At 44.1% G+C, this 12,230-nt stretch overlaps 1 protein-coding gene across 1 annotated transcript; it reads left to right on the top strand.

Moving 5' to 3' along the window:
* The first annotated feature begins 4,193 nt into the window (after nt 1-4,193).
* Nucleotides 4,194-8,697, top strand: rpl35a (ribosomal protein L35a). Its single transcript, XM_085431126.1, has 5 exons — nt 4,194-4,247; nt 5,088-5,132; nt 6,489-6,641; nt 6,728-6,872; nt 8,616-8,697. The coding sequence occupies exons 2-5, from the start codon at nt 5,122-5,124 to the stop codon at nt 8,637-8,639; spliced, it is 333 nt and encodes a 110-aa protein (XP_085287252.1). The 5' UTR covers nt 4,194-4,247; nt 5,088-5,121; the 3' UTR covers nt 8,640-8,697.
* The last annotated feature ends 3,533 nt before the right edge of the window (nt 8,698-12,230 follow it).

Raw genomic sequence — 12,230 nt, 5'->3', positions numbered from 1 at the left:
TCAGCTTCAACGTGTCCAGAACTCTGCTGCTCGTATCATCACCAGGACTCCTTCTATGCACCACATCAGCTCTGCTCTGCAGCAGCTTCACTGGCTTCTGGTTAAATACCGCATCAATTTCAAGACACTTTTGTACACATTCAAGGCTACCCATCATCTCTCGCCTTCATACCTCTCTGACATGGTTCAGATCACCGTTCCTTCTCTGTGTCTCACATCCTCCTCCTCTCTTTCGCTTTCCATCCCTTCCCCCCCGGCTAGCCACCGTGGGGCGCAGGGCTTTCTGCTGCTCTGCCCCCCGTCTTTGGAACTCCCTCCCTCCTGAGATAAGAAACATCACTTCCCTCCCTCTTTTTAAGTCCAGACTCAAAACTCACCTGTTCACATTAGCCTATTACACATAATTTTTTCCATCCTGCTACTTTAATTTGTTTTATTTATTTGCTCAAAGTTTTATCCTTATTATTTTGTAAATTGTTATGTTTGTTGTTGTTATTGCTTGTGTACAGTGTCCTTGAGTGTTTTGAAAGGTGCTTTCTTAAATAAAATTTATTATTATTATTATTATTGTTATTATGATTATTTCAACTGTTCCAGACGCTCTTGTGATGAAAGAGTGGCCCTATGGTTTCCTCATTAATGAGTGTTTATTCATCATTATATGAAGATGCAAGAGCCAGGGATAGAAGCACATTTTACAAGACAACATAGGAGCAACTAGAAAGTGCATTTTCTGAAGAAACTGCAGTGTGAATGCTTGAATCTGAATGTATGAGCTGAAATGAATTAATTATTGAATATTAAGCTAAAAATGTTGAATGAGCTGGAAAATACAGAGTTTGATGTTCACACAGAAGAAGTTGGAAAATAGCTGAAAAGTTTTTAAATTTAAATTAGAAAAACCTAAGTAATGAGAAAATACATTTTCGAGTCAGAAAACATCTGAAAGAATATTAAAAGGTCATATTCTTTGAATCACTGAATGACTAAAATGTGATCCCTCCACTTGTATCCACACAGTTTAAAAAGTTTAAATGTCTGAGCTTTGAAAGACACGCTGTTGGAGAGAAAACAACGATGGCTACATTTTGAGGGTAAAATGATGGCTGTAGAGCAAACACTGTGGAGACAGCAGCAGTTGAAAGAGAAGTGTTTAAGATGAATCTTGGCAGAGTGAGAGAGAGAGCTCGTTAAGCAGGCAGGTGTGAGCCTGGTTGCTATAGTGACCGCACCCAATGGCTCCATACACACGTACACAGACATGCACCTCACTTTTGCTGCTTAAAATGAACAGAAAAGTCAGGCCGAAACAAATCGTTCCCAAATGAAAAGTACAAGTCGTATTGACAAAATTCTTTCACCGTGAGCGGCAGCAATGTCCAGTCTACCAGATTCTCAGTTGTCATGCCTGTGGAGTTTATTATATGGACGTGGTGACAGTGTAAAGACACCATGCTCTTCTGATTTTCAAACGAACCTTCTGAGCCATTTTAACATTAGAGTCTATGGAAGAGTTGGAGGGAGGAGGCTGTGCATTGGTGACATTTATGAAAGAACCATAACACCTAGTACAATAGTAAACACATTGGATGAAAGAGGACAGCGATGGATAAGTTTTGAGGGTAAAATCATACCTGTAGAGCAAACGCTGCGGACACAGCAGCAGTTTTAAAAAAGATTTTTTTGCTCCTCTCACTCTAGCAGTTGAGCTGTCTCACTCTAGCCCCAACATTCCGTCCCATACACACCCATTATAAACTCTGAAACGGGTGAAAAAACATCATGAAACTTAAACTAGAACTGAAGAAAAAGTATAATAGATATTGAAAAGATAAATACAAGTTGAATAGTTGAATCTCTTGGCTTCGTTTTAAAGTTTGAATGGTGGCTCTATGTCAATGTATGTGGAAGTAGTAGGAGTTGAAAAATAAGTAAGTTGAATGAGGGTTTGAAGGGTCTCCAGATTGAAATACATGGGAAATTTTTGTTGAAAAAAGTTGAATAAAATTAAAAATATAAATGTTAAAAATGAGAAAAATAGAAGCAGTCATGTCCAAAAGATGAGGAATCTAATGGTGTTTGAATGGTTTTTCTAAGTTGAACAGTTTTGAAGGAGTTAGCGTCCAAAAAACTTACGGAAAAATAATAATAAAGATTCAAAGAACAATAGTGTGCTTTTCAAGCATTCACACTAATAAGAAGAAAAATATACATCATTGAAAACATCAAGAATACATAATGACGTCATCTTGTTGTTATGGCAGCAGGTAAAAAACAGACATCCCATCAGTTATTATGGTGTGTGTGTGTGTGTGTGTGTGTGTGTGTGTGTGTGTGTGTGTGTGTGTGTGTGTGTGTGTGTGTGTGTGTGGCGCCATCTTAGATGAAGACATGAATGGAACCCCGAAGTGTGCTTTGATTGTAACAATGACATCAGGCTCCGTCCATGCACTACTGAACAAAACTAAGTATGAAAAGGAAAGGAAGAGCAAAACAGTGAAGGGTATATAAAAAGGTCAATATATACAAATAAAGTAAAGCAATAGTCAAACTACAAAGGCAGCGGAGCCGTGCAGCTCTGCGTGCACACAGGGATGACAGCATTTCGTGCTGTTGCTGGGCAGCCAAAGGACATGAGCAGTTTTTGGGGAATGGTGTTTGTTCCTGGGGTGACATCAGATAAGACTCAATCCTGCTTCATAGTGCAGACCTCAGGTGTCTGCAGGTGAGACAGCTGATGGAGAAGGTCAGAGAAAACAGACTGTAATCAACGTTGGAGTTCTGGGTTAAACAGGTAACGCTGCCGTTCAGACCAATCACCACACAGTCACAGAGGCGTTTACCTGGGAGCAGGTGAGGCTCATTATCCTACAGCCAGCTGGAGACTTACCTGACAGGGTGGGATGGAGGGAGGTAATCCGCCCTCTTATTGATACAATAAAGTCAAATATTTGTATTTTAGTTCAATTTCATTTCAAATCACTTTTATTGCCAGATTACATGTGCAGGTACACTGATACAGCACATGTAAGTGAAATTCTTGTGTGCAAGCTTCACAAGCAAAAGAGGTGTGCAAAATACAAGAAACATAAGAGCAAGCGAAGTATAAGAATGGGAATCTGAGAATTCTAAGAATAAATATGTACAAATATAAGAGTGCAGGCGCGTTACTGAATATGTATATATACATATTTGTGTGTGCGTGTGTGTGTGTATATATGCATATATATATATATATATATATATATATATATATATATATATATATATATATATATATGATCGATGTAGCGGTTCCGAATGACAGCAATATCAGGAAGAAGGAACACGAGAAGCTGGAGAAATACCAAGGGCTCAGAGAAGAGCTCGAGAGGATGTGGAGGGTGAAGGTAACGGTGGTCCCCGTGGTAATCGGAGCACTAGGTGCGGTGACTCCCAAGCTAGGCGAGTGGCTCCAGCAGATCCCGGGAATAACATCGGAGATCTCTGTCCAGAAGAGCGCAGTCCTGGGAACAGCTAAGATACTGCGCAGGACCCTCAAGCTCCCAGGCCTCTGGTAGAGGACCCGAGCTTGAAGGATAAACCGCCCGCAGGGGCGTGCTGGGTGTGTTTATATATATATATAAAATTAAATAAAAATAAAATATACAGAGGTCAGCAGATGTTTACTGTGCAAAACAAGTGGCATTTATGTACAATATGGAGTGCATAATGTTGAAGTAAGTGAAGGTGAGGTGTCTATGAAGTGTTCAGCAGTCTGATGGCCTGATGGAAAAAGCTGTCTCCCAGTCTGCTGGTTCGGACCGGATACTGCAGAACCTCCTGCTTGATGGAAATAGTCTGAACAGTTTATGGCTGGGGTGACTGGATAGGTTACATTTGCTGCATGTGACGTCATTTGTTAGTTACCAGTTTTAGTTCTCACAAATCAAACATAAATTTTTGTTTATATTATCTTCAATAAAGCGCGTTAATGCGGTGGATTTTGAAAATTAACGTAAAAATATTACATTAACAAAGACAAAACATGAAGCCATAAACATGTATTAATATTATTATTAAAATGTGTGTTATGAAATTCTGTAAACGTGTTTTTAATTGTTTCCTTGATTACATTAAAATCTAAAAAGCGGGAAAATAAAACGAGCCTTTCTTTTCAGGCAGCTCCGCGGACACCTCTGTTTACACTAATTTCCCAGCATCCCTTTCGCCCTTCCTTTTCCTCCTTCTCTGCGGACGCGGTGCAGGTAAGAGTCAACATGTCCGCCGGCACATCCTTGAAAAATGCCCGTTAATCTGCGCGGTGGGCGGCTGATAGTCCCGAGGGGGGCCGGGGCAGGAGCCCCGGCGCTGCTCGGTCGGTCTGTGTCTGCGTTTGAGCCGCTGATGGCGGAGATTCGCTCCGGATAGAGAAGCTAGCCTCGGCTAACGAAGCGCAGGGCCGCGGGTAACCGAGCGGCTTCCGAGCTACGCGTGCCGGCTGCCGCACACGTGCGGTAAGGAAAGGGTGTGTGGGAGCCCCGATGCTCGCGGCGGGCTGGAGCTCCCCCGGTAAACGGGCCAAACCAGAGGAGCCACCGGCCGGAGCTGACTCGGATTTTCGTAGTTTCTCGTGAAACAATGAAACGGAAAGAGCCGAATGTTACGTGCTGTATGCAGGGAGCCATCGGTTATCGATCAGTGACGGGCTGACCGCAGAATCACACGGGTTCTGAACAGGACTGTTTCTGTGACAACCTCAGACACTTTACTTGTGGTCCAAGATGCCTCTGAATAAGTCACGTGACTTTTTACCTGGTAGCGTGGCACGTGCTGTTCCCACATAAAGTGTTTCTTAAGAACAGTAAACGCATCCCAGGTTGGAGCACGCTCAGTCCTCCACCTGTGAGGTCATAGCTGACTAAACCTACAGTTATCAGGGCCTGGCACTAAAAACTCGTATTATTAGTTGCCATGGTGATGTGTCCTCCTCTGAAAACACAGCGGGTACAAAGTTGCGAGCTCAGGAAAACATGCTGGTTACCAGTGCCGTCAATCACGTGATGCTACAGTAGGTTTCAGGTGTTAATGTGACTGTTTCTGTGCAGGTGAACTCACCTGAAGAAGACCACAACGACCAAGATGCCTGGAAGGTGAGTGCCAATCATTTCACTCTGTGGTCACATGATGTATGTCTGTGTGAGCGATTTAACCTGCTGAAGTTCTGAAACAGGAGAGGGCAGACAGGTGTTGACAGGAAGTGAGTTAACTGTGAGTGCAGAGCGACTTCCTGTCTGCTCTTCAGTGATTCTGGGATGGGTTTAATAAAGTTTTATTCAAACAGGCCGTGATCTGTCAGAGACGCTGTTCCTCGCTGCAGAGACGCTGATGGTGATGATGTCATGGTTGGAGGTGCACAGATCAGGGCTCGCAAAATCGCTAGCCCAACGTCCCGGAGCTAGCGATATCTCCGGTCGGGCGACCAAAATCTATCTCAGCCCCGCCGAGTGTTTTAGGCAGAAAAAGTATGTGTGTCCATGTGTAAACGCAAAAAACGGTGAAACTCAGAAGCCTGGCAGGGAACGAGTAGCAAAGATGGCACATAGTCGTGTAAACAGAGGGACAGTAACTATGTGTAACAGCAGCAGTGTTTCTGTCACTGTAGAAGTTCATCTCATGTGAACAGTAACGTCTCGCACACCTTTGATGTTGTGTGACTAAATCTCAGTTTTCCTCGTCGACACGTAAACACCTTAGAGTTGGGTCCTTGTTGCTATAGAAACAGTTGTGGGCGCTGTCAGTGGGTCGTTGCTGGTGATCTGTGGAGCGTACAGGGGAAGCAGGTGCAGGGTTACGACCTTCGATCCTCAGATCGGAGGAGAAGGGTGAAGTAACCACGGTGACATCAGCTGGTGGAGTGGGTCACGGTTTGGCTCTGATCAATAAGCACTGGAGTTCCTATTGGTTGTTTTGGGACCTTCTGCCGCTCACTTTAGTTCTATTGATCATTTGTGTCTGATTAGTGAGTTGATCACGTTGCACAGAACGCTGGCAGCAGATAAATCAATACTTGACGTCTATCAGTCCAGAGCGGCACAGGCCTCTGGGGGTCACATTCACCCGTGGCTCCTCCCACTCCAGCTTTTTGATGATGTTGATTCTGTCAGCTGTTTCTGGGCTGATTGATCAGTCTGATTACTGATCATTCTGCAGGTTTGATTTGCTTTAGATGTTTTAAGGTCTGTTAGAGAGATGCGGAGGGTAGCTCCGTCGTTGTGATTGATTTCCCGCCTCCTGTGTTTGGCGACTGTTTTGTGCAGTTTCTGTGTGTGTGATGGAAGGGTGAGCTCCACCAGCTGATGTCTGGGTGAAAAAGACACGCTGTGCTTTGACTTTGGTGAAACCTTTGGTCACGCTTGGGCTGGAGATGAGCAGCTCTTTCCATTGGTCAGATTTGGGGGCGTGTCAGCAGGTGGTGGTGACATGGTCTGACGCAGTCTCTCTTTCAGACTGTGGAGTAAGGCCATCTTTGCGGGCTACAAGCGCGGCCTGAGGAACCAGCGCGAGCACACGGCGCTGCTGAAGCTCGAGGGCTGCTACAGCCGGGACGAGGTCGACTTCTACCTCGGCAAACGCTGCGCCTACGTCTACAAGGCCAAGAAGTGAGCTGCCACACCGCCATCTTTCATTTACTGTTAAGGTTGGCGTGTTTCTAAGTGTGTGTGTGTGTGTGTGTGTGTGCACGCAGGAACACGGTGACGCCCGGCGGGAAGCCCAACAAGACCCGTGTGATCTGGGGGAAGGTGACCCGGGCACACGGAAGCAGCGGGATGGTGCGAGCAAAGTTCAGCAGCAACCTGCCGGCCAAAGCCATTGGACACAGAGTCAGAGTGGTGAGTCACATGACCTGATCGGCTGGGGTTACGACCTCGCAGACGTCTTGGCTGCCGCGGCGTTTCTGTGTTCACTGCTTCCTATCATGCCATCAGATCGTTTCCAATACGCTTCAGGAGTAAGTGTTCGTGCGAACTTTGACCTGCTCTGGCTCAGAGCGCTACCTGAGTGCGCTCAGTCTTTAAATTTGATTTATTCACCATGAAGCCACAGCTGGAGGCGTCATTTACAGGTTCTTTTTTATAACGTGAAATCAATATGACGAGACTGAGGGGTGTGGCTTCAGACAGCAGCATTGAGGAAGCTTATCAATATTTGAATAAATGAATAAACTCAAGCAAGACGAGAGGCTGAGTAACGTTTGCACATCATTCTGTCAGATAAACTCAGATTAGAGCATGTTCATCAGACTGACAGCCCGCTCCACCCGGCTGCTGCTGTTGGTGTACAGCTGTGAGAATAGAAAGTCTTTATCCGGTCGTTAAGTCTGACGTCACTAGCCGTGTCTGGGCTTAAACTCCGCTGCAGGTCCATATATCAAACATCACTGTGGCATTACTGAGAGTTGAAAAACTGTCTAAAGTCTTTCATCTTTAATAAAATGATCAGCGTTCTGCTCTACCAGGTGTAACAATTGAGTTTAACATCCAGGCATCCATGAAAACGGAATTTATGACATTTAACGGAGTTAGAAGTTAGCAGGGAGTTAGCTCGCTAGCTTCTATCTAAATACAATATAGCATGTCCTGACTGCGGGGTTTTGGAAACAAATTCAAACGTACAGCTCTGCTATCACTTCCAGCATAAATGAAGACAGAAAACTAAACAGCAGTGACGTTTGTAGGGTTACTGAAGTTGGGCTAGCTGGTATATAATGATGTGCTACGTGACCGCTAGCGACACAGCTATGTTAGCATAATATAAACAAGCTAACTTTTTTTCCACTCGATAAAAGTTAATGTGAGTGTTCTCGGTGGTCAGGAACAAATGTAATCGCATGGCAGGATGCTGTAAAAGGACCAAACTTCAGCCAGGAGAACAACTGAGATAATCCATCCACATATGAGGTTAGTCATTCATATACTGCTGCATGGGCTGGGCTGTAGTTACATCCTAAGGTTTTAAAAACTGAGCTTAAATAAATGATTAGTGGTAATAAAAGCCGAGGGAGGTCAACAGTGATCACTGACTGTTTTAGGAGCTTTTTGAGATTAAATAGAAGAAAATACAAAACATTAAACATGTTAACAACACAAAAGCCATATTAAACGCAGACTACTTTAGACCCGGAAGTAGGATTCGTCACGTCATCACTGAACAACTGGATAGGTACTATACAGATTTACAGTGAGATACAGACCTGGGGGGGGGGGGGGTCTGCAGCTCTGAGCAGTATTTAGAAAAAAGTACCAAGAGAAAAAATGCTGCTGAGCGCAGATCTGATGACTCTGATTGACCATATTATTTTGCAGAAATGGCGTTCAGTCATTCGGAGTCACATCTAGAGGTCTCACCTGTCACAGGTGTTTGCTCACAGTGTGACACGCGCATTCGTACCACCGTCGCCATATCTTCCACCTCGCTCGCCGCACTGATGCTCTGAAGGCGTCTCAGGTCTTCTCGCCGCTTACTTCTTCTGTGGTTTCTCCTCCTGTGTGCATTTCCTGTGTGGTAGTTGTATTGTGAAGTTCATTTCCTGTGCGTGGTTTTATTGTGACAGTGTACTTCCTCTTTGTGTGCAGATGCTGTATCCTTCCCGGGTGTGAGGCGGAGATGGCAGCGACTCTTTGTTTGTACAGAAACAATAAAGTGATCAATAATCTGGTCAGACTCCCGCTTTGTGTTTCTCTCACACACACAGCCTTCATCTACAGGAGTCTCTCACTCTTCTTCTGACTGCAGGGGGCAGCAAAGCATTCGGAGAGGTCTTTTAAAGCAGCGGTCCCCAACCCCCGGGCCTCGGACCGGTAGCGGTCCGTGAGTCGTTTGGTACCGGGCCGCGAGAGTTGAGGCTCAGGTGTGAAATGTATAGTTTTCAGGGTTTTTATCGGTTTTCAGTGTCATTTTGTTATCGTTTTTATCGTTAACTCGGTTTTCCTGGGTCTTTCCACGTGTGTTATGAATAAATCATCTTTTTTTTCGGTACCAGTACTAGTTTTATTTTCTTGTATTTATCCGCGACACCTTAAAGGAAAATATTGTCGGGCATAAACCGGTCCGTGGGGCAAAAAAGGTTGGAGACCGCTGATTTAAAGGGTGTGTTATGTCCAGAGTTTAGGCTGTCAGGTTGTCAGGACAACGGTGATGATTGGTGGGGATTCAGGTGTGGGTGGTGCAGCACAATGAAGTTTGGAATCGACTCCAGGTGTAAGTGTTATACAGTGTTGGGAAGGTTACTTTTAAAATGTATTCCATTACAGAATACAGAATACATGCCCCAAAATGTATTCTGTAACGTATTCCGTTATGTTACTCAATGAGAGTAACGTATTCTGTATACTTTGGATTACTTAATATATTATCATGCTGAATGTACTATTGCTGTGTGATTTATTACTATTACTGAAGGTCCGCGACTCCGAACTGTAGTAAAGGGACCTCTGACTAATACGGCGGGGTCCCTGTCGGCTCGTAGCTGAAAACTAGCTTTACTTTGTTGTGTGGGTCAACTTTTCTTGCGAGAGACAGAGAGAGGCGCTGAAAAGCTGCTCCAACGGAACTTATTGTTTTCAGAGGAAAACAGGAACACGGTGTACAGTCGAGTCTTAATAGCTTACTTACAACTGGGCTCGTCAGGCACTCTTCTTGGCTGCAGTGGTTATTATTATATTTACATGCTTCCAGCTCCCGTTTTTCCTCGATGACAACTCGTACCTTTCCACTCCCCTTTTTCTCCCTCCTCGCTCACAGACCCATAACGTGTATGGCAGTCCATTCTCCCTGCAGCACGAACTACACTGCCCATGATGCTACATTCTTTAGAGCTATGCTTGTAGCATTCTGCCTGTTAGCTTAGCACAACAACAAAAAGGCGCTCTCTCACCCAGGAAACACACAGTCGCAGAGAGAGAGAGCGTCGCCCTGTAACCATGGCAACCGTAACGCTGCCGCCTGGAACAACAGAACGTAGCTGTCAAACAAACCCAAACAGTCCTGACCCGCGACAATATGAAACAGGAAAGTACCGCAGTGTAATCCATTTATTTCAACAAAGTAACTGTATTCTGAATACCACCTTTTTAAACAGTAACTAACGGATACAGTTACTCATATTTTGTATTTTAAATACGTAACGGCGGTGCATGTATTCCGTTACTCCCCAACACTGCTGTTATATAACCGGACTGTATATGAAGCACCTAAAGTGAGCGTGCTCAGAATGATTGGTCCAGCTGTCACATGGTTTTCTTTTTATTAATTAATGTAACAAGTACAACAATGGCAGCATTTTCAAAGACTTTTTTGCAACTTGAGGTAACAGCAGAACAGCCTGTATTTCAATATGTAAAGTAATATAAACATAAGTAACTAAAGAAATTAATCAAATTAAAAGACAGAATTCTAACCTCTGTGTTTTCTAAAGGTTTTAGTGCAGATCCACAGCGTGTTTTTTGTCAGGCACAGTTCTTTGTGAATAGTGAAAAAGGTTGGCTTTGTTTTCAGAAATCAACATTTGTGAATGAAGAATTTACACATAATTATCACATTTAAGACATTTTCAGGTTTCTTTTCTTAGAGATGCAAAAATAATATAATTTTTAGAAAAATCAAGTAAGTTTGGAATCTTTGGGCAAAGCCTGTAGTGCACGTAGTCCCACAGGGCTTTACAGTAAATACATCTGTAAGATTCAATGTTCCCGTCACAGAAAGAACAGGAGTTATTATAAAGAGCAGAACGACATGTGAGAGATCCATCGGAAGAATCAGAATACTTTATTGATCCATAGGGGAAATTGTGTTGGTTACATGCTCCAGTACAAACACTAACAAAGGCAGACAATACAAAAAGAAATAGCACAGTATGTATGTATGTATATATGTATATATATATATATATATATGTATGTATATATACATACAGTGGGGCAAAAAAGTATTTAGTCAGCCACCGATTGTGCAAGTTCAGTAATTTGCACCAGAGGTACACTTCAACTGTGAGAGACAGAATGTGAAAAAAAAATCCATGAATCCACATGGTAGGATTTGTAAAGAATTTATTCGTAAATCAGGGTGGAAAATAAGTATTTGGTCACCTCAAACAAGGAAAATCTCTGGCTCTCACAGACCTGTAACGTCTTCTGTAAGAAGCTTTTCTGACCCCCACTCGTTACCTGTATGAATGGCACCTGTTTGAACTCATCATCTGTATAAAAGACACCTGTCCACAGCCTCAAACAGTCAGACTCCAAACTCCGCCATGGCCAAGACCAAAGAGCTTTCGAAGGACACCAGGAAAAGTATTGTAGACCTGCACCAGACTGGGAAGAGTGAATCTACAATAGGCAAGCAGCTTGGTGTGAAAAAATCAACTGTGGGAGCAATCATCAGAAAATGGAAGACATACAAGACCACTGATAATCTCCCTCGATCTGGGGCTCCACGCAAGATCTCATCCGTGGGGTCAAAATGATCATGAGAACGGTGAGCAAAGATCCCAGAACCACACGGGGGGACCTGGTGAATGACCTGCAGAGAGCTGGGACCAAAGTAACAAAGGTCACCATCAGTAACACACTACAACGGCAGGGAATCAAATCCCGCAGTGCCAGACGTGTTCCGCTGCTGAAGCCAGTGCATGTCCAGGCCCGTCTGAAGTTTGCCAGAGAGCACATGGATGATACAGCAGAGGATTGGGAGAATGTCATGTGGTCAGATGAAACCAAAGTAGAACTTTTTGGTATAAACTCAACTCGTCGTGTTTGGAGGAAGAAGAATACTGAGTTGCATCCCAAGAACACCATACCTACTGTGAAGCATGGGGGTGGAAACATCATGCTATGGGGCTGTTTTTCTGCCAAGGGGACAGGACGACTGATCAGTGTTAAGGACAGAATGAATGGGGCCATGTATCGTGAGATTTTGAGCCAAAACCTCCTTCCATCAGTGAGAACTTTGAAGATGAAACGAGGCTGGGTCTTCCAACATGACAATGATCCAAAACACACCGCCCGGGCAACAAAGGAGTGGCTCCGTAAGAAGCATTTGAAAGTCCTGGAGTGGCCTAGCCAGTCTCCAGACCTCAACCCCATAGAAAATCTGTGGCGGGAGTTGAAAGTCCGTGTTGCTCGGCGACAGCCCCAAAACATCACTGCTCTCGAGAAGATCTGCATGGAGGAATGGGCCAAAATACCAGCTAC

Source organism: Copadichromis virginalis, linkage group LG14 (genome assembly GCF_057382275.1).
Source record: "Copadichromis virginalis isolate Kocher_CV1m ecotype Utaka linkage group LG14, C_Virginalis_male_GT1.1, whole genome shotgun sequence".
In the NCBI taxonomy this organism is placed as follows: Eukaryota; Metazoa; Chordata; class Actinopteri; order Cichliformes; family Cichlidae; genus Copadichromis; species Copadichromis virginalis.
The sequence above is the reverse complement of the archived record's forward strand: the minus strand, read 5'-3'. Positions and strand labels throughout refer to the sequence as shown.